The 27,563-nt window shown below is 51.5% G+C and overlaps 3 protein-coding genes across 7 annotated transcripts; 2 read left to right on the top strand and 1 right to left on the bottom strand.

Moving 5' to 3' along the window:
• Positions 1-2,957: 2,957 nt before the first annotated feature.
• PITHD1 (PITH domain containing 1) lies at positions 2,958-14,201 on the top strand. Its single transcript, XM_024232951.2, has 6 exons — positions 2,958-4,623; positions 5,350-5,393; positions 5,775-5,852; positions 11,520-11,624; positions 12,159-12,267; positions 13,251-14,201. The coding sequence occupies exons 1-6, from the start codon at positions 4,426-4,428 to the stop codon at positions 13,350-13,352; spliced, it is 636 nt and encodes a 211-aa protein (XP_024088719.1). The 5' UTR covers positions 2,958-4,425; the 3' UTR covers positions 13,353-14,201.
• A 2,514-nt stretch (positions 14,202-16,715) lies between these two features.
• On the top strand, positions 16,716-21,480 carry LYPLA2 (lysophospholipase 2). 2 transcript variants are annotated; one of them, XM_024239526.2, is made up of 10 exons: positions 16,716-17,200; positions 18,587-18,690; positions 18,942-18,973; positions 19,085-19,150; positions 19,639-19,686; positions 19,798-19,868; positions 20,002-20,075; positions 20,163-20,264; positions 20,366-20,539; positions 20,621-21,480. In XM_024239526.2, exons 2-10 carry the CDS (start codon positions 18,613-18,615, stop codon positions 20,669-20,671), a joined length of 696 nt encoding a protein of 231 aa, XP_024095294.1. In that variant the 5' UTR covers positions 16,716-17,200; positions 18,587-18,612; the 3' UTR covers positions 20,672-21,480. The 2 variants fall into 2 exon arrangements, with proteins under 2 accessions (XP_024095294.1, XP_024095292.2); XM_024239524.3 differs by lacking the exon at positions 16,716-17,200 and adding an exon at positions 17,324-17,971.
• Positions 21,481-21,539: 59 nt separating this feature from the next.
• GALE (UDP-galactose-4-epimerase) lies at positions 21,540-26,792 on the bottom strand. Of its 4 annotated transcripts, none has more exon segments than NM_001132676.1 (12): positions 21,540-21,948; positions 22,092-22,206; positions 22,445-22,522; positions 22,633-22,718; positions 22,812-22,878; positions 22,970-23,083; positions 23,628-23,804; positions 24,046-24,159; positions 24,548-24,663; positions 24,820-24,945; positions 25,298-25,368; positions 26,647-26,688. In NM_001132676.1, coding segments are annotated over 10 exon segments (1,047 nt in total). In that variant the 5' UTR covers positions 24,941-24,945; positions 25,298-25,368; positions 26,647-26,688; the 3' UTR covers positions 21,540-21,889.
• Between the last annotated feature and the right edge of the window lie 771 nt (positions 26,793-27,563).

Here is a 27,563-nt window from a genome sequence, read left to right as displayed (position 1 = left end):
TGGGATGTTGCAAAATTGACAATATGGGACTTCTGTGGCTAGGTCATAAAAGACATTGGTGGTCTCTACCTTGCCCTTAGATCACTTGCTCTGCTGAAAACCAGCTGCTGTATCATGAGGACACTCAAACAGTACTATTGAGAGGTCCTTGTGGTAAGGAACTGGGGCCTCCTGCCAACAGCCTGCACAAACTTGCCAGCCGGGGCTTCTCCAGCCCTGGCCAAGCCTTCATATGATTTCAGGCTCACGAGAGACCCCAAGCCAGAACCACCCAGCTAGGACGCTCTCAAATTCCTCACAGAAACTGTGAGATGATAAATGTTAATTGTTGTTTCGAGGAGAGAGGCCATTTCTCTTACTGTCTCTGAAGAGAAGGAAGAAGTAAAAGCTGAAAAACAACAGGAATGAAGTCAGTGGCAAGACCAACTGATGCCACTTACCAGGCCTGACGTTAAAGATTAACGCCCCAACTCTAACCACATGTGTTACCTATAGATCACTTGCTCAATCTATCACAACCCTTTCATGTGGACCCCCTTAGAGTTACAAGCCCTTAAAAGGGCCGGGAACTTTTTCTTTGGAGAGCTGGGAACTTTTTCTTTGGAGAGCTTGGTTCTTGAGATGCAACTCTGCCGACGCTGCTGGCTGAATAAAGTCTCTTCCTTTAACCTGGTGTCTGACAGGTTTTGTCTGCAGCTTGTCCTGCTACAGTTTTAAGCCATTAAGTTTGGGAATAATTTGTTACACAACAAAAGACAACTAATACAGACCTACTGGGAGGGGAGGAGCCACAGTATTTTGCAGTTCTTCCAATCAGGAGGTGAAGTCTACAGTCTAGCTCTCCACTCTAGAATTTGGATTTGGCTGATGGGTCATTATAGAAAGATTATAGATGTAAGGCTTAAAAAGTGCTTGTGCTGGCAGGGCGCAGTGACTCATGCCTGTAATCCTAGCACTTTGGGAGGCCGAGGTGGGCAGATCACCTGAGGTCAGAAGTTTGAGACCAGCCTGCCCAACAAGGTGAAACCCCATCTCTACTAAAAATACAAAAATTAGCCAGGCGTGGTGGCAGGTGCCTGTAATCCCAGCTACTCGGAAGGCTGAGGCAGGAGAATCGCTTGAACCCGGGAGGGGGAGGTTGCAGTGAGCGGAGATTGTGCCACTGCACTCCAGCTTGGGTGACAGAGCAAGACTCCATCTCAAAAAAAAAAAAAAAAAAGTGCTTGTGCAATTGAGTCTTGCCCTCTCTTGCTCCTGGGAACTCTGCAATTATCACCATGTAATTTAGCTAGGCTTGTCCGCTGGAGACATGTGGTCCCATCATCCCAGCTAACAGCCAGCATCAAGCAGACGAGAGTGAGACCATCCCAAACTTTCCAGCCCAAGCTGAACTGGCCCAGAAAACCTAATCCACAGGATCATGAGAATTAATCAATGTTGTTTAAAGCTATCAAAGTTTTAGGGTAATTTGTTACACAGCATAAGCTAATTGATACAGCATATTTACTTTGTGTGCACCTCCCGCCTCAACCTCCCCAACTTTGTGTACACCTCCCGCCTCGACCTCCCCACCCTAACCAGGAAACTATTGACGTGTTACAAGAACACTACAGGATGTGTTCAAAGCCTGGTTACCTCCTAACTTTACCTGGTCTCAGGCAAGTTAATTTACCTCTTTCAGCCTCAGTTTTCCTCATCCTCAAATTGGAGATAACAGTAGGTAATAGCACCTAGCTCTCTTTTTTTTTTTTTTTTTTTTTTTTTTTTTGAGATGAAGTCTCGCTCTGTCGCTCAGGCTGGAGTGCAGTGGCACAATCTCGGCTCACTGCAACCTCTGCCTCCTGGGTTCAAGCGATTCTCCTGCCTCAGCCTCCTGAGTAGCTGGGATTACAGGCACACGCACGAAGCCTGGCTAATTTTTGTATTTTTAGTAGAGACGGGGTTTCACCATGCTGGCCAGGCTGGTCTCAAACTCCTGACCTCAAGTCACTTGAGGTCACTTGAGGTCAGGAGTTTGAGACCAGCCTGGCCTGCATGGTGAAACCCCGTCTCTACTAAAAATACAAAAATCTACCCGCCTCGGCCTCCCAAAGTGTTACAGGTGTGAGCCACCATGCCTGGCTGTACCTAGCTCTTAAAGTTCATGTGACAATTGAGATGAACTACATAATGTGCTTAGCACACAGTGCTCAAATAAATCATTAATGAAGGCAACAAGAAAAAAGTCAAAATGAGTAGATCTCCTGGGTAAGGCCTGAGTTGGTCCTTCAATAGGACAGTCTTTTCAAAGAAAGGCTAAGTGTATCAGTCAAGTAAACATTTACTGTTTGCCACATTCCAGGTCCTTTACCTGAAACTGTGACCTAAAAGCAGGAATAATTCATGGCACTGAGCTATTTTGAAACAGAACCAAGCTTGCTTATTGCACAAGTAACTAAAGTAGGACATCAAAATATTTTTCTTGTTTTTATTTTTTTGAGACAGTCTTGCTCTGATACCCAGGTTGGAGTGCAGTGGCATGATTACAGCTCACTACAGCCTCACCCTCCCAGGCTCAGGAGATCCTTCCACTTCAGCCTCCCAAATAGCTGGGACCACAGGCATGAGCCACAATGCTGGGCTAATATTTTTTATTATTTTTGTAAAGATGGTGTCTCCCTATGTTGCCCAGGCTAGCCTCAAACTCCTGGGCTCAAGTGATCCTCCCACCTTGGCCTCCCAAAAGTGCTCAGATTACAGGCATGAGGCATTGCACGTGGCCCAAAAAATATTTCTGAATGGAACTTGAAAAAACGGATATTTTGGTCTATACTTCACCAGCCCCACTGAGCACTCCAGAGCCAGATGTGAAGGGAAGAGGGTAGCCAGGGTATCCCATAACTCTCTTTCTGTATCCTGTCTTTTCCCCACCAGAGAGTAGGAAAACACCCTATCCTGAAAACAAGATTATTTCACCTCTAAACAGTGACTTTTAATTATTTTGATCTCAACCCACAATATGAAAAACACGTCATATTGTGTCTGAATACAAACTCAAAACTGAAACAAAAGTTTCATCAATTGAGACTTGAAATGTGTGATACATTGTTTTTTTTTTTTTTGTATTCTATTTTTTTTTTTAATGTTGATCACAATTCTCTATAAACGGATTTTAAAACCTATTGACAGGCCACAACCAGCTGTTTGAAAAAACGTACTCTGAAATATCACATGGGGGAGGAAACGCAGAGATCATCTAGTCCAATCCCTTCACTTCACAGGGGGTAAACTGAGTTCAGATCAAGTCACTTGCCCAAGGCCACGCAGCTAGTAAGTGGCTGTGGTTGGATTTGACCGTAATAACCATCGGCTACTGAATGCCCATCATGTGTCAGCCATTTGCTGAGTTCTTTTTTCTTTCTTTTTTTTTTCTTTTTGAGACGGAGTCTTGCTCTGTCGCCAGGCTGGAGTGCCGTGGCGCGATCTCGGCTCACTGCAACCTCTGCCTCCCGGGTTCAAGCGATTCTCCTGCTTCAGCCTCCCGAGTAGCTGGGACTACAGGCTCGCGCCACCACGCCTAGCTAATTTTTGTATTTTTAGTAGAGACGGGGTTTCACCATGTTGGCTAGGATGATCTCGATCGTGATCCGCCCGCCTCGGCCTCCCAAAGTGCTGGGATTACAGGCGTGAGCCACCGCGCCCGGCCTGCAGAGTTCTTTAATTGCATTATTTCATTTAATACTCACTGTGATCCTATGAAACAGATACTATTCTTTCCACCTTACAGACGGGGAAACGGAGTCTCAGAATAGGGGAAATGACTTAAGGTGTCATAATGGCCAGTAGCAGACCCAGGAGTAGTCTCTAGGTCTGGCCGTGCACAAAGCCCCGTGCTCTCAAGCTGTAACCCCGCTATCAAGAAAGTGGTTATGCAAGTGGGCCTGTGAGCTCTCAAAGTCTAAGCCGTGCGCATGTGAGACAGCGATAAGCTCGCGTTCTCCAGTTTCCAGGGCCTTATCATTCCTCACACTTTCCTTCATCAGCTCGCAAAGAAACGTGGCGATCAAGGAAGACAGCACAGGCTCCAGCCTCGTGGGGGGAGGAGAATTCGAACCTCAGCCTGTGAGTTTACTCAGCACACCCGTTTAATCTCTTGGTCCTTCAGTTTCCACACCTGGGAAGCTGGGACAGCAGCAGCATCCAGCGCCAGGACTGGTGTCAACACGAACTCTGGCACCTGGGAGGCGCGCGTCCTACGTCAGTTCCGCTCGACCCCACCCCCGCCTTCTCCCCACGCGCATGCGCTGCGCAGCGGCGCCTTTTACGACGCGGCAGGCGCGGCGCGCTTAGCTGCCGGGGCTGAGCGGCGCGGAGCTGGTCTGAGCCGAGCCGAGCCGAGCGAGCGCGGCGGTGGGGCCGAGAGGACGCACAGGTGGCGGTGTCGCCATGTCTCACGGTCACAGTCACGGCGGGGGCGGCTGCCGCTGCGCCGCCGAACGGGAGGAGCCGCCCGAGCAGCGCGGCCTGGCCTATGGCCTGTACCTGCGCATCGACCTGGAGCGGCTGCAGTGCCTTAACGAGAGCCGCGAGGGCAGCGGCCGCGGCGTCTTCAAGCCGTGGGAGGAACGGACCGACCGCTCCAAGGTGGGCCGCCTGGGGCTTGGGGCGGGCGGGGCAGGGTGCGCGTGGGGCCTCGGGCCGTCGGTCTACTCATTTCTGATGTTAAAAATAACGACAGCCTGGTTGCCAAGCGCTTTTCCGTGCCTGTCTCCTGCCAGTTCTTTGGGAGGCGAGCAGCGTTGAGTCTCCCCATTTTGCATATAGGGAAACTGAGGCCGAGAGGGAACGGGGACAGTTTTGTCAAGCTACACAGCCTAACGCTCTATTCCAGGGCTGTGTGGGTTAGAGAGGATGGTCGTGAGGGCCGTTGGACCATTGGTGCTAATGGCTGCCTCATCATATTACCTGGTGAAGACGAGCCTAGGGAGATGAAAGGTGTTTCCCATATAGAGCAAAGGTTCTTTACATTGTGGGGTCGCAGGCCCCTTTGCTATCTGTTTGAAAGCAATGGACCTTCTCCTCAGAAAAATGCACATAAACACCTGCCTTTCAGTTCACACTTCAGAAGGCTCTTCGACCCTGGAAATTCATTCATGGGCTTTTTGTTAAGAACCTTACAGTTGGATGGCCTGTGGCTGTTAGGACACTGGATAAGACTGGTTAGCTTCAAGTTAATAAGTCTTGGAAAACCAAGGGAGAGTGACTCTTCCCATTGCACCCCAGTTGTAGAACAGGGTGGGAGATGCCTGAAATTGTAGGCTCTCAGCAAATATTTGTTGCTTTCTCCTCCCCCCTCCCCATCCCCTCCAGTTTGTTGAAAGTGATGCAGATGAAGAGCTTCTGTTTAATATTCCGTAAGTATCTCCTTGGTGCCTACCTCAGGCTAAATAGGCTGTACCCAATTGCCTCAGATGGATTCATTCACTGGTGTCAAGAGCACACATTTGCTTCTAGAAATGGGATAAATTACTTTGGTGGGTTTGAGGAGGAAAGCATCATAGCTTTCTTGGTGCAGACTGGAAACAGATGTATTTGTAGAACAATAACTGAGAAATTGAGGTAAATTTCTTAGAATTGTAGAATGCTAGAGGTAGACAGGATCTTAGAAATTATCTCGTACAAGTTGACAGATGGGTAAACTGAAGCCCATACAGGGGAAGGGTCTTGCCCAGGGTCACACAAGTAAACAGGTATTCAAATCCAGGTTGACAACCTTCTCTTTTGCATTCTGGCAGATTTACGGGCAATGTCAAGCTCAAAGGCATCATTATAATGGGAGAGGATGATGACTCACACCCCTCTGAGATGAGACTGTAAGTGGCAAAGGCTTAGGCCTTCAAGGAGCTCCTAATTCTCTTTTTCTGGTAACATTTTATTCCAGAATAGTATCATTTTTCTTCTTACCGGGTTTAATATTTCCCCTTTTAAAATATCTTGGTCCTGTTCTCATTCTGCATTGGAATACATATATTTCTTCCTGAATTAATGACTTTTTTAGATTAAGCATCTTTAGGCCCAACAGCTTGTCTCATATTTCAAAGTGCTTACTATGACATGATTCATTCAGAGAGCATTGTGTAAATGTCACTTGTTGATGACTCTGCAGTTTTAATAACTAGCTGCAGATCTCATATGATCTTTATGGATTCCATTCTTGGGGTTAGCTTCAACATTTTTCCTTGCTATTTCATACAGTAATGATCTTACGTGTTTTGTTGACATGGAATTACTCCACCTGAGTTTGTGTGTCATTTAGTTAGCAAAGTTGTGTATACCTCTTGCAACACTGAATCTTTTGCCACCAGAGCTAGTACCCTTTTTGACAACTTACCTTATTCCAGAACAGCCTTCCTAAAAGAAAGGGAAAACTGCTTTCTGAGTGCTGGGGAAACATATAAGAAGAACTTTACATTTAAAAAATTCAGGCCGAGTGCAGTAGCTTATCTCACAAAACCAATAAAAGATGATATATAGGCTGGGCACGGTGGCTTACACTTGTAATCCCAGCACTTTGGGAGGCTGAGGCGGGCGGATCACCTGAGGTTCGAGACTAGCCTGGCCAACCTGGTAAAACCCCATCTCTACTAAAAATACAAAAATTAGCTGGGCCTGGTGGTGCATGCATGTAATCCCGGCTACTGGGGGGCGGTGAGGCAGAAGAATTGCTTGAACCTGGGAGGCGGAGGTTGCAGCGAGCTGAGATCTCACCACTGCACTCCAGCCTGGATGACAGAATGAGACCCCATCTCAAAAGTAATAATAAAAACAAATAAATAAAAAATTCAAATCCTAAAGGCCGAGCATGGTGGTTCACACCTGTAATCCCAGCACTTTGGGAGGCCGAGACTGATGGATCACGAGGTCAGGAGTTCAAGACCAGCCTGACCAAGATGCTGAAACCCCGTCTCTACTAAAAATACAAAAATTAGCTGGGCGTGGTGGCACACGCCTGTAATCCCAGCTACTTGGGAGGCTGAGGCAGGAGAATCGCTTGAACCCAGATGGCAGAGGTTGCAGTGAGCCAAGATCGTGCCACTGCACTCCAGTCTGGGTGACAGAGCAAGACTCCATCGCAAAAAAAAAAGAAAAAAAAAATTCAAATCCCAGCACTTTGGGAGGCCGAGGTGGGCAGATCACTTGAGGCCAGGAGTTCAAGATCAGCCTGGTCAACATGGCAAAACCCTGTCTCTACTAAAAATACAAAAATTAGCTGGGTGCGGTGGCACAGGCCTGTAATCCTAGCTACTGGAGAGGCTGAAGCATGAGAATCACTTGAACCGGGGAGGTGCAGGTTGCAGTGAGCCAAGATTGCACCACTGCATTCCAGCCTGGGCAACAGAGTGAGACTCTGTCTCAAAAAAAAAAATTCATCTGAAAAATTGATTAAAGAACTTCCAGAGATTTAAGATATATTATAGTTGAGTAATTAGAAACATGAATTTGAAAGCAAATCCATGTATTTAGTCATTTTAAGGAAATAATACCTTTGATGCTTTTGGAGACTCATTTACTGGGAAGATGATGGACTGAACTGAGAATATTAGGCATCCATGCTGCATTGTGGTTTAGAGTGTGGGGTCTGGAGTAAACTGGGTTCAAATAATGGCTGTACAACTTGCTAGCTTCATGACTTTGAGACCTTATCTTCTCTATGCCTGGATTTTCTGTATCTAACATGGGAATGGTAACAGTGCATACATACCTCATAAGACTGTGGAGAGGCTTAAATGAGATAAAACATGTAAAGAGCTTAGATTAGGTCTGGAGCACAGTGTCCAATTTTGGGTAAACAGATAAGAATACATAGCCCTTAGTTCTAAGCACACAACATATATTATACTTTATCAAATGTAAGATGTCATTGATTGTAAAATGTACCATTATATTATATACAATTAATACAGAAAAAATGCTGTCTAACTATGACATGCCATTGACACATCCAGAAAAATTAGATTGAGAGTATTATTAAATCAGGGAAGTTTGAACACAGATAAGGTGTTACGTGTTACTAAAGAATTACCATTCAGCCAGGTGCAGTGGCTCACACCTATAATCCCAGCACTTTGGGAAGCCGAGACAGGCAGATCACCTGAGGTCAGGAGTTCAAGACCAGCCTGGCCAACATGGTGAAACCCTGTCTCTACTAAAAACACAAGAATTAGCCAGTCATGGTGGCAGGCGCCTGTAATCCCAGCTATTCGAGAGGCTGAGGCAGGAGAATCACTTGAACCCGGGAGGCGGAGGTTGCAGTGAGCCAAGATCATACCACTGCACTCCAGCATGTGCGACAGCGCAAGACTGTCTCAAAAGAAGAAAAAAGAATTACCATTGGGCTGGGCACAGTGGCTCATGCCTCAATCCCAGCACTTTGGGGAGGCCGAGGCCAAAGGATCACTTGAGCCTAGGAATTAAAGGTTATGGTGAATTAAGATCATAAGATCATATACTGGACCCCAGCCTGGGCAACAGAGCAAGGCTTTAAAAAAAATTATTTATTTATATATTTTGAGATAGGGCCTCACTTTGTCACCTAGGCTGGAGTGCAGTGGTGTGATCATAGCTCACTGCAGCCTCGACCTCCTCAGCTCAAGCAGTCCTCCCACCGCAGCCTCCCAAGCAGCTGGGAATACAGACGTGTGCCACCACGCCTAGCTAATTTATGTATTTTTTTTTTGCAGAGATGGGGTTTTGCTATGTTGCCCAGGCTGGTCTTGAACTCCTGGGATCAAGCAGTCTGCCCACCTCAGCCTCCCAGTGTGCTGAAATTACAGGAGTGAGCCACTGCACCCAGCCAAAAAAAAAGAATTGCTGTTAATTTTGTTATCTGTTGATATTGTCAATTATTGTAAAATGGTGTTACATATATGTATTTTGTTTTATTTTATTTTTTGAGACAGAGTCTCACTCTGTCGCCCAGGCTGGAGTGCAGTGGTGCGATCTCAGCTCACTGCAAGCTCCGCCTCCTGGGTTCACGCCATTCTGCCATCTCAGCCTCCTGAGTAGCTGGGACTACAGGCGCCCGCCACCATGCCTGGCTAATTTTTTGTATTTTTTAGTAGAGATAGGGTTTCACTGTGTTAGCAAGGATGGTCTTGATCTCCTGACCTCGTAATCCGCCCACCTCAGCCTCCCGAAGTGCTGGGATTACAGGCACATGTGTGTATATATACGTATATATACATATATATACACGTGTATATATATGTATATATACGTATATACGCATGTGTATATATACGTGTGTGTTTGTGTGTGTGTGTGTGTGTATATATATATATTTTAAGACGGTGTTCTGCTCTGTTGCCTAGGCTTGAGTGCAGGGCCTAATCTTGGCTCACTGCAACCTCCGCCTCTTGGGGTCAAGTGATTCTCTTGCTTCAGCCTCCTGAGTAGCTGGGATTACAGGCACACATCACCAGGCCTGGCTAATTTTTTTTTATTTTTAGTAGAGACAGGGTTTTGCCATGTTGACCAGGCAGCTCTTGAATTCCTGACCTCAAGTGATCCGCCTGCCTCCGCCTCCCAGAGTGCTGGGATTACAGGCGTGAGCCACTGCGCGTGGCCCATACTGGAATATTTATAGGTGAAATGGTGTGTCTGGGATTGCTTTAAAATATTGAGCTGAAACAAAATCGGGCTGATAGGCAAAATCAACAAAATGTTGATCATTGAAGATGAGTGAAGAGTATGTGGAGATTCATTATGTAATCTCTGCTTTTGTGTAAGTTTGAACTTTTCCATAGTAAAGTTTTTTCAATATATGCATTACTTAGAATCGATTCAATTTCATCTCCATACCAACTGTGTGGAATATGTACTATTATTATTCCCATTTTACAGATGAGGAAACAGAGGTTAAATCAGGTGCCCAAATTTACTTAGCTGTTGAGTGACAGAGCCAGGCTTGAATCCTAGAAAGTCTAGCTCTAGATTTTAACTACAGCGCTATACTGCTGCTCATTATGCTGCTCATAAATGTTTACTATTATTATTATTCTGTGGTGCATCATTCTTAGAAACACTTTGAAGTAAACATTTGCTCTCTTTTTTTTTTTTTTTTTTGAGATGGAGTCTCGCTCTGTCGCCCAGGCTGGAGTCCCGTGGCACCATCTCGGCTCACTCCAAGTTCCGCCTCCCAGGTTCACGCCATTCTCCTGCCTCAGCCTCCCAAGTAGCTGGGACTACAGGCGCCCGCCAACACGCCCGGCTAATTTTTTGTATTTTTAGTAGAGATGGGGTTTCACCATGTAAGCCAGGATGGTCTCAATCTCCTGACCTCGTGATCCGCCCGCCTCGGCCTCCCAAAGTGCTAGGATTACAGGCGTGAGCCACTGCGCCCAGCGGCTTTCTTAAATTACATGCATTTTGCCCCAGCTAATATTGAGGCCTCTTCTGTGTGGGTGTGTTAATAAAACACCCTGGAATTGATGGGGACATGTGGCTTAGTCTTTGGGAATTTGTGGGTTATAGAGACAGCTGCTTTTTAGATTACTCTTTGAAAAACATTTTCTTCTCTAGCAGTTTACTTTTTATTTATTCTGAGACAGAGTCTCTCTGTCACCCAGGCTGGAGTACAGTGGCGTGATCTTGGCTCATTGCACCCTCTCTAGCAGTTTGGATGTGAGATTGCAGTCTTTTGTGCTCTTTCAAAATGGAAATCCCCATGTTATAAATGTTTTAAGAACTGTAAGGTGACTGAGTGTATGATGTAGTTTTTGGACACAAAAAAATGCTTGAGCATTGGGTTACCTGATCTTTTATCTCTTAACTGTGTGTAGTATGTTTCTGCCAAAGTATGTATTTTTCCCATGGGTAAGCTGTTTTATTTAATGACATCCTCAGTTTGGTCTGAATGTGCTGAGTTGTTTATTTTCTCCATGCATTTGCTGCATGTGACCTAGTTTGAGCCGTCTCTTTGTGTATTGCTTCTCATGTGATATTAACCCACTCAAAGATGCCATGGGGTTATGTTGCAGATCTCAGCTCTTTTTTTGTTGGATTAAAGATATTTGTAGGCTGGACACGGTGGCCCATGCCTGTAATTCCAGCACTTTGAGAGACCGACGTAGGCGGATCACCTGAGGTTGGGAGTTAGAGACCAGCATTGCCAACATGGTGAAACCCTGTCTTTACTAAAAGTACCAAAATTAGCCGGGCATGGTGGCGTACGCCTGTAGTCCCAGCTACTCAGGAGGCTGAGGCATGAGAGTCACTTGAACCTGGGAGGTGAAGGTTGCAGTGAGCTGAGATTGCACCATTGCACTCCAGCCTGGGTGACACAGTGAGACTCTGTCTCAAAAAAAAAAAAAAAGATATTTGGAGATACTTGTATAAAATGTCATTTCTAAAATTTGACCCCCAAATTCAGTCGCCTATTGATAGAATCAAAGGCGACTGAGCAGTCAGTAGAAAATTTTGAAAACCTGAAACATGTGATAATGCACATTTCTTGACTTTTCTTTCCTTTCCTTTCTCAGGTACAAGAATATTCCACAGATGTCCTTTGATGATACAGAAAGGGAGCCAGATCAGACCTTTAGTCTGAACCGGGATCTTACGGGAGAATTAGAGTATGCTACAAAGTAAGCACTGGGCCTGTCTTCCATTCTCTATGGCTTCTTATAGGGCTTGCCATTTATTTTTGGCCAGTCTCCTGCTCTCTTAGCATTGGAAATGAGTTAAAACAGTGGAGGAGACTTGATCTTTGGCTTGGTCAATTTTTGGCAGAGATTCAGTGCAAGCCACAGACTTGTTAACTTGCAAGCAATTGGCAGATCTGAATGAACTCCTAGGGTGGTTTAGGAAAGATGTGTCTCCCGTTAGTTTAGGTTAACACTAAATGTGCTTTAGAATCCCTGCTGGGTTATGCAGCATTTCTCATTCCTGTTCTTTGAGGGCAGGAGCAGTGTTTATCCCTACTGCCTTGGACAGGATCTGGCAGGTGCTCAGTAAATGGTCATTGAATTAATTGCCTGTCCAAAGGAGAAGGAAGAACTCAGGAGCTCTGACTTTGCCTGGCTTTTACAAGCTGGAGCTGAATTGTTGTTTTACATGGTGGTGAGATACTCAGTGAACTATAATTCATACCTTCTTTCCCTATTCCTGTCATCCTCTAGAATTTCTCGTTTTTCAAATGTCTATCATCTCTCAATTCATATTTCAAAAAACTTCGGAGCAGATACGACAAAGGTCTTTTATATTGGCCTGAGAGGAGAGTGGACTGAGGTAAGATGGGGTTGGAAAGGTTTTCCCCTCATGTCTACATGTCTGTACACTGTGGTGATGGGAGCTTCCAGGGAAGGGAAAAGAGCAAGTGTCACAATTACTCCCAGTTTATTATTTTTCTTGGTTTTATCAGTATAAACTTTTCGTCTCATTTGAGAAACTACAGGTATTTTTAAGGGGGTTGAAACTGTTATTTATATATATATAATATATATAATATATAATATATATAATATAATATATATAATATATAATATATATAATATATAATATATTATAATATATAATATATATAATATATATTATATATAATATATATAATATATAATATATATATTATATATAATATATATTATATATATATCTCAGCTCACTGTGACCTCCGCCTCCCAGGTTCAAGTGATTCTCCTGCCTCAGTGCCCCGAGTAGCTGGGATTACAGGTGCCCACTCCCACGCCCGGCTAATTTTTTTGTATTTTTAGTAGAGACAGGGTTTTGCCATGTTGGCCAGGCTGGTCTCGAACTCCTGACCTCAGGTGATCTGCCCATCTCAGCCTCCCAAAGTGTTGGGATTACAGGTGTGAGCCACCTTGCCCAGCCTGAAATTGTCATTTATATTAATTCACAGTTTTTTACTTTCAAATGCTTTCATTGAGTATTTTTGATAATCTTTTCTATTCATGAACCAGGGATAAGATAATACCATAGACAAGTTCCTGTTCTTATGGTACCCCCATTATAGTAGGGAGAATGAATCTTCAAAGTTACAGGGTGAATCAATGATAATGATCTTTGCAGCTTTCTGGAGTTAAAAAGTATCAAAATTGGGAGATATTAGATGATGACTTCTAAGTATTAAAATAAGGAGATATTAAATGATGACTCCTAGAAATGAACCTGAATAAGGACTACTGCAATGTGTGTGGTGTGGGAAAGGACAGTTCTTTTAATGGCTGGCTGACCCAGCCTCAATTTTCTTGCAGCTTCGCCGACACGAGGTGACCATCTGCAATTATGAAGCATCTGCCAACCCAGCAGACCATAGGGTCCATCAGGTTACCCCACAGACACACTTTATTTCCTAAGGGCTGGCCGAGGCTCCCATAGAGGCGCTGTCTCAGTGAAGATGTACGACTACCTGTTGGGAAGGACAAAGGGATGAGGCTCCAGAGAGAGTTGGCTGCCACAGCCTCTGCCAAGCTTTGTCTTTGGGGCTTGCTGCAGAAACCTGGCCTACGGAAGATACGACACCACTGGGAGGGTTGTGTAGGTGCCAGAGGACCATCGTGGTTCTCTAGGGCGCTGCGGAAATTGGGTCTCGGGCTGGGTGGCATCTGGCAGTCATGGATAACGCTTGCTTTTCCAGTTAATGTGGCCATGTGATTCCAAGTGTCATGTTGCTTTGTGGCAGGATTGTTGTGTGACTTGTTTTTTTTTGTTTTTTTTTTTAAAGGAAACTATGTGTGGGCTATAGGAAACTTTCTGACGCCTCAGGATTATGTTAGTAGTAGCCATCAGGAGGGTCTCCAACTAAAACACTTGTTCCTGCTTGCTCCTTTCGCCCTCATTGTTCAGCATTCTTGTCAAGTTGCCCAGCTTGGAGTTGTCTGTCACGCACATGTGTCCTGTGGTTATAGCTAGAAGGACAGGAGTCTCCTGCTGACACGTGATAGCTTAAGCTTGGGGAGAAGGTCTTTTCTGCTGCCTAGCTAAGCAGTCTGGGGAGAGCATGGGGATCATTTCTGTTTGTATGGGTAATCTGGTCGGTAAGATTGAGACTTAGTTAAGATTACCCTTGGAACTTCCTTAATGTTTATTAGCTTCTAACTAGTGTTGTAAGTCCAATGCCAGAATTTGGAGATTTGAGTTCTTCTTTTCATGGCTTTTATTCACTGTGACTAATAAGCTTCCTAATAAATCCTTGCCAGACTTAATGTTTGTATTTTCTTTTGAGTTCTTGATAGCCACTGATGCAACTTTCATTTCATGGGGAACTGTACTGAACTTTGAAATTTTTTGTTGTTTTGGACTAGGTAGATTATAGGAAGTGCCACAATTAAATCAAGACTGGAGCTGGGCGTGGTGGCTCACGCCTGTAATCCCAGCACTTTGGGAGGCCGAGGCGGGCGGATCACGAGGTCAGGAGATCGAGACCACGGTGAAACCCCGTCTCTAATAAAATATAAAAAATTAGCTGGGTGCGGTGGCGGGTGCCTGTAGTCCCAGCTACTCAGGAGGCTGAGGCAGGAGAATGGCGTGAACCCGGGAAGCGGAGCTTGCAGTGAGCTGAGATCACGCCACTGCACTCCAGCCTGGGCAACAGAGTGAGACTCTGTCTCAAAAAAAAAAATAAATAAATACTGGATCAGTTTCTCCAGGAATGGTCAAGCTTAATTTTGTACAGTAGGCCAAAAACACTCCTACACCCATATATAGTAAAGAAGAAGGTGGGGTTGAAAACCTGTATTTCACAAAAATTAACTGGGCATGGTGGCGTGCACCTGTAGTCCCAGCCACTTGGGAGGCTGAGGTGGGAGGATCACTGGAGCCCAGGAGGTCGAGGCCACAGTAAGCCATGATTGCGCCACTGCACCCCAGCCTGAGGCAACAGAGTGAGACCTTGTCTCAAAACAACAACAACAACAAAAAACCCTATATTTCATTTTGCACAAAAGGAAGTAATTTGTAGAATGACATTTACAAAAATAAGGGAGAACAGATTCTGGAGCTCATCAGAAGAAATGAAGGTGAGGAAAGTAATTGAGCAGCTCATGTGGTCTCCAGGTAGACCAAAGACTTTGGACTTAAATTTTGAAAGTCAGTTTAGCAATTGAAGAGAATGTAAGTATCTAAAAAGGGGATTTGATATGGTCAGTATTCTCTCCCTCGCAGAAAACAGGAACAGGTGATAAAGGGAATTAGTGTTGAATCTGATCCTTTTGGGAGAATTCCTCTGAGGGATTGGCCCATGCTGTTGTTTGGAGGATATAGCCACTGTTTCTCCAGCCTGTCCTAGGAAAGGTCTGCTACCACCAAACCTTGTTGGCCCTCAAAATTTCTAAAATGCAGCCTGAAATAAACCAGAATGCAAATGCTGTTCTTGAAAAGCATGAAGGCTCCTATTCACTCAGCCATAGCCTCTTTATTTCAGTTGGATCATTTTTTGGACTTAAGGGCTATGTTTGAATTTGGAGTAGTGGGGAAAATAAACTTAAAAATCTTAGAGCAGACTAGCCCTTCACTAATTCCAGTAATTAAAGTATTAATCACAGCTACTGGGACTGAGCCTCTGAATTTGAAGCTTCACTCTGAAGAATTTAAGTGTCATGGTGTCTCAGGTGATTGAGGTTGCAGGAGGAACTGTTCATTCTTCCATAAGTGGGGACATTACCCTCCATCTTCTTTTGACATTCAGTCCTGGGTCCTTGGCTTGTGGTGGTCCCCTAGGCCCAAAGGCTTCCTGCCGTGAGTGAATCCTGGTATTGTAAGCTCCCTGACCTGTTGAGTACTTAGGACCAAATTGCCTCTGGGCCTGGGGGAAAGTGCTTTGTTGAGCTTCCAACTTTGTACTGTTTGCTTTCTTTCTTTTTTTTTTTTTTTTTTGAGATGGAGTCTCGCTCTGTCGCCCAGGCTGAAGTGCAGTGGCGCAATCTCGGCTCACTGCAAGCTCCGCCTCCCAGGTTCACGCCATTCTCCTGCCTCAGTCTTCCGAGTAGCTGGGACTACAGGCGCCCGCCACCTCGCCCGGCTAATTTTTTGTATTTTTAGTAGAGACGGGGTTTCACCGTGTTAGCCAGGATGGTCTCGATCTCCTGACCTCGTGATCCGCCCGCCTCGGCCTCCCAAAGTGCTAGGATTACAGGCGTGAGCCACCGCGCCCGGCTGTACTGTTTTCTTTCTGTTCAAAGAAAACACTAGTATAGGCTAAGCTGGGAGAGTGAGTCCTAAGCGGCTGAGGGGCAAGTGTGACTCATTTCCTATTTGCAGATCCCCACACATTCTCAGGGACATGCTCCTTCAACTCAGTTTGCCTCCCTTCTGGCTTTTCTGTGGTCCCTGATACCTATTTCCACTTCAGCTTGATGGCAGCGTTTTGTGCACTGTCTGCATGACATTGCTTGTGAAGGGCAGCGCTAACACCGCCAATGCCTGTCCAGCTCTCCTGATACGGCCTTTGTATTTTTCCTAGGTCCTTTTTTGCATGATTAACACCTCACGCTGTGATTTTACGGTATAAAGCATGTTCACACAACCTCATTTAAGCCTACCAACAAAGCTGTGAAGGAGGCAGGGTGGTTATTAACCATTTTATATCCCAGGAAGGAGATCCAAAGAGGCAGAATTTCAATGGAATCCCGAGGTTGCTGTTTACATGCCTTCCTTGAGCCTCAGTTTCTCCATCTTTAAGGCTAGAGAACTAGATGATCTGTAAGGTCTCTTCGGTTCAGAGTGTGTCATTCCATTCATGATCCTGGAATAGGGCATGAAAGCCAGTGGCAGACACCCGAGGCCTTAAGAGGTGTGTCCCATGAGGATGGGAAGGTGGTAAAGTTTATGCAAACAATAGTGTGAGGGATGCCTCTCCTTCCGGTCAGCCCTCCTCCAGGAGGCGCATGGGTGGTGGTAGCAAGTGGGAGTCTTGGGTGCCCTGTCTCGAATCTACAAGGTGGGAGCGGGTAAGAACCCAGCTACTGCGCGGCTGAATGACAGGGAGTAGCCCCGCCGCCTCCAACATGGCAGCTTCTATCCAGCGAAGCCGGGTCCCCGCTTCCGGGTTCCGTACTGTCGGCCAGGCTACTTCCGGCAGCGCGATGGCTGGGTTCCCGGGACTTAAACGGAAGTTCCGGCGGGGGCGGCCGAGGGGGAAGAGTGTGTGTCTGCGGGAGAAAGAGGAGAATCGCCCAAGCGGCCTCGGAAGTCCCAGGGAGTGGAGGTACCCAGCCGGCGGCTGCGGAGGATGGGCGTGTAGGGGGAGGTCGGCCTGGGGAGGGTCCCGGAGAGCAGGGAGGGGGAACCGCGATGGGGGGAATGGGGGTGGGGAGTGAGGTGCGAAGGCGCTGTCCAGTCTTGGAGACTTCGGGAGTGGAGCGGGGCTAGGCAAGGGGTTGTCTGGGTATAATGAGACAGACTTTTAGGGGTCGGAAGTAGAAGAGCCCGTTGTGGGGCGGGGGCTTCCCCAGAGTCAAAGGTACAAAGCTCCATTGTGGGCAGGTGGGAGTCCTGGGTCAGGGTGGAAAATGCCACTGGGTAGGGTGACCCTTGGTCAGAACAGAAGTTCCCATTGTGGGGAGTGGGAGATCCTGGGTCAGGATGGAAGTTCTCAAGGTGTAGAGAGAGAGACAGGTCAGGGGGAAGGCACCCCTCCGAGGAGGGAGCCTGGGCGGGAGGTGCAAGTCCCCACGGTGAAGAAGGAAGGGAATCGCAGCTCAGGGCAGGAGGTGCATTCCCCATGGGAAGAGGAACCCCGGGTCACAGGTGAACGATCCCATTGTGGGGAGCTGCCCTCAGGGGTCAGAGATGGAAGGTGAGGCCAGTTGGGAGGGGTGGGCAGGCACTTGGAGGCAGGTAGTGGAAGCTTCCGGCGAGTTTGGAGAACGCCGAGGATGGGGAGGGGCCAGCCAGCCTGACATTCTTTTGTGTTTGGGAGTCCCAGAGCGTGGTCAAGCCGGGGCTCGTTTGCAGTCAGTGGCAGCAGCAGCAGCAGGTAGCTCCGTTTAGGGGGGTGTGGAGTTCTTACGCTTTCTGGGGACATGGGCAGCCCCCTGGGGGTCTGGGAATGGATGGGCCAGAAACTGCTGTGAAGGCTGGATGGGGGCTGGGTGGGGGGAGGTTGAGATGGGGGTTGGAGGCGGCACTGAGTAGGGGATGGAAGCTCCTTTCCCTGGCATTTTTCTCTCCATTTCCCATAGGGCCGGGAGCTGGGGAGGCAGGGACCCAGGGATGATTGGAGAGGAGGGGGAAGGCACTCACCCCGGGGAGTTAGAGGGGGAATGAAGCAGGCGTGCAGCCGCCTCCCCTTTGCCCCCTGCCCTACAGTCCCTATGCCCTGCCTCTGCCTGTCTCCAGCAAGCTCAGGTCCTGTGGTTGGGCCAGAACCAGAGACACACGTTCTGGGCCACTAGGGAGGCTGTCTCTGCCTTTCAGCCCTGGAACTGAGGCAGACTTCCTTCTGCTGTGCCCTGGAACTTCTTGCTTGACTATTCTTTGTGCCCAGGACAGAACCTGGGTGCTGTGTGGGGCTGATGGCCTGGTTGCCTCTTGGGCCAGGAGTGTGTCCTGTGCCTGGTTTTGCTCTTGACCGCCACCCCGATGTGTGCAGGCCCCCGCCGTGGAGCCGTGTGGTGTATGTGTGGTAACACCATGTCTGTGCCCCTGCTCACCGATGCTGCCACCGTGTCTGGAGCTGAGCGGGAAACGGCTGCGGTAAGGGTCCCCTTTCACCCATGGCCAGACACTGTGGGAGCAGCTGGAGGACTGGCTGGAGGGGGTGTGGGAGAATGGAGGTGGCAGTGATGAGCAGGGAGTATCCTGAGGCCAGCAGGCTCGGGGTAGTCACTTGTTTGGCTGCTACCTACCTGGGTTACCCCAGGTCCTTGGGCGTGGGGGAGGGGTGGGCAGAAGTTGGAGGACCTAGGGGGAGCCTTCCTGTCTCCCCATTTCCCATCTTTTTCCAGGTTATTTTTTTACATGGACTTGGAGACACAGGGTAAGTGACTGAGGAGGGGTGCTCCTTAAGGAGGGGGCCTGGCCCAGCAGTGGACTGGAGAGGCCTTCTCTTCCTACCACATCGGAGCCTTTTCTCCCGTCCCTCCTACAGGCACAGCTGGGCTGACGCCCTCTCCACCATCCGGCTCCCTCACGTCAAGTACATCTGTCCCCATGCGTGAGTGTCACCCCAGCAAGGGAGGGGCTGAGGCTGGGGATCATCTGGGGGTGGTCCTGTCATCCCAGGCCTGTTCTCTCCTGTCAGTTGCATCCTGGGGCTTGGGCTCAGGGCAGTCAGATTTGGCATTTTCAGCCTTAGCTCCTGTGGAGCCCCCAGGAGTGGGGTCCAGCACCAGTCCCCAGCCCTAGGGCCTCCTAGACCTGAGCTCTCCTAGAACCCACACCTCCCTTTGCCCCTTCCCCAAGTACTCACCAACTACCTGGGACCCTGTCACACCAAGCGCTGGGCTCTGCTTCTCCATTGCTGGCGCTTTGCCCCAACCACAGCCTCCAGCCCCACGTGGCAGGTTGCCTGGCAACACCTTAAACACAGGCCCTGCCAGCTGGGAGGGGCCTCCAGGGGCGGCGCGGCCCCACTCCAGGCTCTGGGCTCTGGCCTCCTCATTCCTCCTGAGCATGATGGGCCCTCTGGCTCTCTTTCCCCAGGCCTAGGATCCCTGTGACCCTCAACATGAAGATGGTGATGCCCTCCTGGTGAGTTTGGGAGTGGGGGTGGGCAGGGGGACGAGGACACTTGGGCTGAGGGAGCCACAGGGGGCTGGCTGGCTGGGGTTTTCTATAGCTGCCAGTGCCTCTACTCCCCAGGTTTGACCTGATGGGGCTGAGTCCAGATGCCCCAGAGGACGAGGCTGGCATCAAGAAGGCAGCAGAGAACAGTAAGACCCCAGCCCCTCCTCCGCATCCTCCTTCCCCTGCCCCCCAGGAAAGCACTGGGTGGTTCCTCAGCCTGGCTTCCTTATTGGGCCCCTTGGCAGCTTCCCCCTACCCACTCACGCCCCCTCCCCCCAGTCAAGGCCTTGATTGAGCATGAAATGAAGAACGGGATCCCTGCCAATCGAATCGTCCTGGGAGGCTTTTCACAGGTGAGGGGAGAAGGGTGTGGGGGTTAGGGGGTGGGGTGGCCGGTGACTGAGCTGTGCCCTCATGACCCCTCTCTCTCCTCCCTCCAGGGCGGGGCCCTGTCCCTCTACACGGCCCTCACCTGCCCCCACCCTCTGGCTGGCATCGTGGCGTTGAGCTGCTGGCTGCCTCTGCACCGGGCCTTCCCCCAGGTGAATGTCCCCACTGACCCCCCCGCCCTTTGTGTCTGTATCCTCATGGCTTGGGGACTGCTGCAGCACTAGCTTTGCCCTGAGTCCTGTCCGGCCCCCAGGCAGCTAATGGCAGTGCCAAGGACCTGGCCATCCTCCAGTGCCATGGGGAGCTGGACCCCATGGTACCCGTACGGTTTGGGGCCCTGACGGCTGAAAAGCTCCGGTCTGTTGTCACACCTGCCAGGGTCCAGTTCAAGACATACCCGGGTGTCATGCACAGCTCCTGTCCTCAGGTCAGTGGGGGGACCATTTCCCACTCCCACTTCTCTGCCTCCAGCCAGGAGCCTCTCGTGATCCCCTCTTAATTCCCTCAGGAGATGGCAGCTGTGAAGGAATTTCTTGAGAAGCTGCTGCCTCCTGTCTAACTAGTCGCTGGCCCCAGTGCAGTACCCCAGCTCATGGGGGACTCAGCAAGCAAGCGTGGCACCATCTTGGATCTGAGCCGGTCGAGCCCCTGTCCCCACCCTTCCTGACCTGTCCTTTTCCCACAGGCCTCTGGGGGCAGGTGGCAAGGCCTGGCCGGGCCTTCCTTCCTGGCCTCAGCCACCTGGCTCTGTCTGCAGCAGGGGCAGGCTGCTTTCTTATCCCATTTCCCTGGAGGCGGGCCCCCCTGGCAGCAGTATTGGAGGGGCTACAGGCAGCTGGAGAAAGGGGCCCAGCCGCTGACCCACTCACTCAGGACCTCACTCACTAGCCCCGCTTTGGGCCCCCTCCTGTGACCTCAGGGTTTGGCCCATGGGGCCCTCCCAGGCCCCTGCCCCAACTGATTCTGCCCAGATAATCGTGTGTCTCCTGCCTCCACTCAGCTGCTTCTCAGTCATGAATGTGGCCATGGCCCCGGGGTCCCCTTGCTGCTGTGGGCTCCCTGTCCCTGGGCAGGAGTGCTGGTGAGGAGGTGGAGCCTTTTGAGGGGGGCCTTCCCTCAGCTGTTTCCCCACACTGGGGGGCTGGGCCCTGCCTCCCCATTACCCTCCTTCCCTGCAGGCCTGGAGCCTGTAGGGCTGGACTGAGGTTCAGGTCTCCCCCAGCTGTCTCCCCACCTTGTCCCCACTCTAGAGCAGGGAGGCAGCGGGGGAGGAGTTGTGTCTCGTCTTCTGTCTCCATGTGGTTTTTGGGTGTTTTTTTTCTTGTTGTGTCCTGGATTCCGATAAAATTAAAGAAATTGCTTCCTCAACGCTCAGGCCTGGCTGATTCTATTCCAGGGGTGAATAGTGACCATCTGTGAGAACCTGCCCCAGTGTAAGAAAACTTGTTTTTATTTTTAAATACTTTGGAAAGCTCTTTCAGAGCAGTATAAATGAGTGCCTGGGAGGAGGAGGTTTTGTTCCAGAGCCTTGCCCCCTCACTCACTCTTGGTGGTCCTGATGAACTCTTGGACCCTGTGGAAGATAAGAGTTAGAGACCTCGGCCTGCTGGTCAGTGGAGCCCTTGGCCTCATGCCTGGTGGGCTGAGTGGGCCCAGCTGGGGTTTGAGGTAGGGGAGGCCTTGGCTTGGCCCCAGCAGCTCCAGGGCCCTGGGTTCCTGCCAGAGGCTGGAGAGCAGGCAGCTGCTGTTTTTCCTGGTCCTTGGTAGGGGAGGGTCCTCAGGCTTGCGTGCCAAAGCCTGAAGGATTCTGCTTCTGCCAGCGCCAGAGATCCTCACCTGCAACACGGCGAGGTGTGTGCTCAGGGCCCACGGTGGAATGCAGAGCCTCCCCCACCCCACAGCCCACCCTGGGTGGGCATGCCCAGATCTGATTTAGCCCCTCCCTGGCCCCTAACTGCAGGGGTCAGGCCAGCACTCACACATCCTGTCCAGCCCTAAGGCTGCTGTCCACCCCAGCTCCTCATGAGCCAGGCTGGGGTTGGCGTAACAGGCTGCCACATCACCTTCCCGCCGTGCCACCACCTTGTACGGGATCTGCAAGACAGGAGGTAGTTGGAGCTTAGCTGAGCCGGCCCTGGCCCAGCTGCTGGCCAGGTCTTTAAGAAGCGGAAGTGCAGAGCAGTGGCTCGCCCGCAGGCACTGGGTGCTAGGCAGGCTGAGGAGACTGGGCAGTGCCAGGTGCCCTCTAGAGAGGTGAGTGGGAAGGGCCAAAGCTGCTCTGTTGCTGAGAGCTGGGTGGGGTGAGGTGGGTGGGGCGGGGGGGGGGGCCTACCTTCTTCCCAGAGGCCTTCTCCATAGCTTGGACCATCTGCAGCACTGAATAGCCTGTGCCCGTGCCCAGGTTGTAGATCTGCCCCGCGGAGAACAGGGTTTATGGAAGGGGCTGGACAGACCACCCCTCTGGGCCTCTCTGCCTGGATCTGGTCCCTCCCCTCCCTCACTTCTCCCTTCTCTTCCTACCCGGCAGCCACACTGTTCTTTCAGCTTCCTTAAGGCTGCAATATGGCCCTTGGCCAGATCCACGACATGGATGTAATCCCGGACACCTACAGAGAAGGGAGTGTGTTGGATGGGGAGTCTGTTCCCCCTGACTCTCCTTCCTTGCTCCCACTCCTAGGTCCCCCTGGTCCTAGGCTCACCTGTGCCATCCTCTGTGTCATAGTCATTGCCAAAGACATTCAGGGCCTCCCGTCGCCCGATCGCCACCTGGAGGTGGAGATCAGGTCAGTTCGTCCCAGATCCCAGGCACCAGCTATAACCCCAGGGCCACTCCTCTGTCTCTTCCCTTTTGCCTTACCTGGGAGACATAAGGCATGAGGTTGTTGGGTATGCCCTGGGGATCCTCGCCGATGCAGCCAGAGGCATGGGCACCTGTGGGGTTGAAATAGCGCAGCAGCACTGCGTTCCAAGTCTGTGGGATGTGGGTCAGGTGGTGAGGCCAGAGGCACAGGCAGCGTGTCCCAGCTGAACCCAGAGCCCTCCCCCATGCCTATTCTGTTTTTTTGAGATGGAGTCTCACTATGGCCCAGGCTGGAGTGTAGTGGCCTGATGTGGCTCACTGCAACCTCTGCCTTCCAGGTTCAAGCAATTCTTGTGCCTCAGCCTCCCGAATAGCTGGGACCACAGGCACACACCACCATGCCCGGCTAATGTTTGTATTTTTAGTAGAGATGGGGGTTTTACCATGTTGTCCAGGCTGGTCTGGAACTCCTGACCTCAAGTGATCTGCCCACCTGGGCCTCCCAAAGTGCTGAGATTACAGATATGAGCCACTGCTCCCGGCCAGTTGTCTATTATCTTTAGAAACAAGCAGGGGATGGGGCCCTCCACTGCAACTGCCTGAGCCTTAGCTTCCTCCTTAGTGGGGGTGTTCGGAATCCCACCCTTGGGCTCAGGGTGGGCCCTGAGGAGTCCATTGATCAGCGGAGCCAGGGCACTGTCAAGGGGGCCCTCACCTTGTCTGCCTGGCACAGGTCCCGGATCATTTCCTCGATGAAGAACTTGGACTTGCCATAAGGGTTGGTACAACCACCCGTGGGGTGGGCCTCGTCCAGGGGCAGGTACTGGGGGTTCCCGTACACAGTGGCTGAGCTGCTGAACACCAGGTTCTTCACCCCGTGGGCCTTCATGATCTGGCCGTAGAGAGGGCATCAGTGGCCTCTGCCTCACACATTACTCCCACCGTTACTCCTCCACAGGAGAATGGGGCTGAGGTGATGAGCACTCTCATTTACAGATGGGGAAACTGAGACTGGGAGGTAAAGACATGAGGCCAGGATGATACAGCTTGGGCTCTGTGTTTGGCACTGCCTGCCAGGCTGGGGCCCAGCTGGGCACCCTCCTAGTGTCTGTGCCCTGCCCCATGCCTCTCACCTCCAGAAGCTGGATGGTCCCGGTCAGGTTAACTCTGTAATAATCCAGAGGCTTCTGCACCGACTCGCCCACGGCCTTGAGCCCCGCAAAGTGGATGACTGCCATAAAGCTGTGCTGCGGGGGCGACATGGCCAGAGGTTGCTCTACTGGTCTTAGTCCTTGGCAATGCCCCTGGCCTGCCTGCCTGCACCCACCTTTTTTTTTTTTTTTTTTTGACAGTCTCGCTCTGTTGTCCAAGCTGGAGTGCAGTGGTGCCATCTCAGCTCACTGCAATCTCCACCTCCCAGGCTCAAGCCATCCTCCCATGCCAGCCTCCCAAGTAGCTGGGACCACAGGTATGGGCTACCATGCCCAGCTAATTTTTGTATTCTTCTGTAGAGATGGGGTTTCACCGTGTTGAGCAGGCTGGTCTTGAACACCTGGACTCAAGTGATGATCTCACCTCGGCCTTCCAAAGTGCTGGGATTACAGGCGTGAGCCACCACGCCCAGCCTGCACCCACCTTTTTGAAGAGACGCTGTAGGGCTCCCTGGTCCAAAATGTCCACCTCCTCAAACTCCACAGAGCGGCCTGTCAGCTCCTGGACCCGCCGCAGGCTCTCAGGCAGGGAGCCCCCTCCTGGTAGGGTACATGTAGGTCACATCATCACGACATGGGGTGCTGTGTTCCCAGGGACTAGCCAGACACACTTTCCCCGCCCGGTGGTGGAGGTGGAACCCAGGGTTTTGCTTCTGCCATCCCCTCAAGTAGCCCCAGCCCCACTGCCCCGCTCACCACGGAAGGCATTATGGAAGTTGTCGATGACCACAGGCAAGTAGCCGGCCTCCAGCAGCTCCAGCACCGTGTGGCTGCCAATGTAGCCAGCCCCACCTGTTACCAGCACCTTCTCTGCCATGGCACCTGGCCCAGGACACAGAGTCTCAGAGGTGGCTGAGGCTGCCTGCTTAGAGCTTCCTTCCCACTGGAATCCTGCCCCCTAAGCTCACTTTGGAAGGAGGCGGCAGTGTGCCCTAGGTACCAGGCTGGTTCAGAAGTCAGCCCTGGGGCAAGTCTGGATACCATCACTTTCTGGCCTTAGGCTTTGGAAATTAATTAGCCTCTTGGCCTCAGTTTCTATCTCTGTAAAACGGAGCTAATAATTGTATAAACTTCATGAGGCAGCGTGAGGGTTCAGTGAGGTGATCTTAAGGGCCTGCCACAGCAGAGCTGGGGAGACTGACACACAGGCACCTTATTTTCTAGTTCCACTTGCCTTGGAGTTGGAAAAGATGGAATCTGAGGATCCACACTTCTTTCTCCAAGGTGACTGAGGACTGGAGAGTCCTGGACAGAAGGAAAATGGCAGCACGATTAGGGCTCCAGGGTCCCAGGAAGGGGTTCTGTCTGCTCAGACCCAGGCCTGTCCAATGCCTCCGCCTTCGCTAGGTGTAAACTGGCTCCTGGGCGCAGTGACTAATACCTCCTGCTCTAGGTGGCCCCCACCCCCTTTCCCTCAAGGGTCAGCTGGGAGGAAGCAGGAAATAGATCACATGGCCTCAAGGGTGAGGTCCTTCGCCAGGCAGGCTGAGGCCAGCTCAGGGGCAACCACACCGTGGTTGGTCCTGGAGGGGGCCCCACCCCAACCCCCGCTCAGCCTCTGCCCATGCCAGGGCCAGCCCGGTCACTCCTGGCTCGGAGTTAGGAATCCCGCCCAACTTAGGCCACTCTGGGTGGGCTGTGTAGACGTGGACTTGGCCAGGTGCGCACCTCCACCCTGAACAAACTCTGCGGGTAGAACGGGGAGGAAGCCCCAGACACTGAGGCCTTTCATTCCCAGCGACCGGGCCCGCTGCCGCCTTCCTCCACGCTGCCTCTATACCCTTCTGGGCTCACGCAGCTCCAACCCACTTGACCAAGAGCCCTCTGCGTGCCAGGCTCTGTACCAGGCACTTTTGCATGATTTTCCTGAATTCCCCCAGCATCTCGGTGAGACAGGTATTATCACTGGCACTTTACAGATACAGATACTAGGGCCAGAGAGGTGAAACAATTGCCCTTCGGTCCCACAGCTGGCGACAGCGGGCTGGAATCTGGATCTCCAGGCTCGCAGCCCGGCCCCCTCCCCAGGCGGCTCGCCCTTCCCCCACCGCTCCCCGCTGGACTCTGCCCGCCGCGCCGAAGCCGCCCCCGCCCCCGCCCCGCGCCTGGCGCGGACCCCGAAAGTGGTCGCAGAGAGGCCCTGGGAAAAGCAGGAAAGCTGGTCTGAGGCCGGCTGCGCCCCCGACCAGCGGAGTGACCTTGCTCAGCCGTCGCCCACTCGGTTTTCCCAGTCTGTCTGCTGGAGGGAAGGGGAGCTAGGCCGTGGGCACTCGAGGGCGGCTGGGTCTCAGGCTGGGCTTTGGGCTGTAGCGCGGAGCGGGGCCGAGCTAGCAGTCCCCAGGCCGGGAATGAATGAACCCCGGCCGCCCCAGCCCGGGCAGCGGGGAACTGGGAGAAAGGGGGCGGGCCTGCCCTGGAGGGACGCTGCCAGGAACACGACCCGCCCCTCGGAAACTCCCTCGCTCCCCGCGGACTCCCCGGCCCCTCGCGAGCCCACCCGGCCCTTCATTCCGTCTCCCGAACCTGCTCGGGTTCCCGCGCCCCACGCTTGCTCCAGAGGCACCGCCTCCTGCGCCCGAGCGGCGGGCCCTTTAAGTGCTGACGGCCCACCCCGACCCCGACCCCACCCCTCCACGCCCCCAAGGAAACGTGTCACTCGGGTTACGGCCACTACGGGGACGGCGGGAGGACAAAAGGCCTCCGCGCTGTGACGAAGACTGCGCGGCGCTCGCCCGCGTAAGGCGGAAGTGGGCGGTGCCACCCCGCGAGAGGCGCCGCCGGCGCCAGGTCCCAGGAGCGGGTGGGTATTTGCCGGTGCCTCGGGTCCCCGCGCCAACTCGTCCCAACCCCTGGAAGAGGTCCCAACCCCTGCCGCGCTTCCGAGGGGGCAGGGGGCAGAGAGTAGGGGGCCCACGCCTCCGCCCCACTCTGACCCGCAGGTTTTCAGACTTGCTGGTGTCTGCCAAACCATGAATTCAAAATCTTGAACTACCCGATCCCACGGGACTAAGGCAGGAGGGGGTCGCAGGGGGCCTAGTGCTGGAAGTCCAGTTTGCAAATAAACCAAGGAGCTGGAGGAAGCTATCAGGCCACACTAGCAGTTCCAGCGCTCTTGGCTCTCAGCCCTCACCGCGGCCCCCACCTGCCGGGAAGGGTCGGTCTGCACTCTGCCTGCCACGACGGCAGGTTAGAAAATGATTGTTTGTTTACAATGAAAAGTAGTAGAGCTAGAGAATAATATGCACAAAATACCACATCCTGTGTGATGAAACCAGAGCAAAGGAGGCCTAAATGCAGGAGCGCACAGGTGTCCCCGCAGCCGGGAATCAGCGCCTGCCCGCAGAGCCCGGGGAACCGACAGGTGAGCGCTCCCGGGCCTGGGAGCGCCAGGGAGAGGCCGGGCCACCGAGGCCCGAAGCAGCAAGTGTGCCCTCAGGGGA

This window comes from Pongo abelii, chromosome 1 (assembly GCF_028885655.2).
Source record: "Pongo abelii isolate AG06213 chromosome 1, NHGRI_mPonAbe1-v2.0_pri, whole genome shotgun sequence".
NCBI classification, from domain to species: domain Eukaryota; kingdom Metazoa; phylum Chordata; class Mammalia; order Primates; family Hominidae; genus Pongo; species Pongo abelii.
The sequence above is the reverse complement of the archived record's forward strand: the minus strand, read 5'-3'. Positions and strand labels throughout refer to the sequence as shown.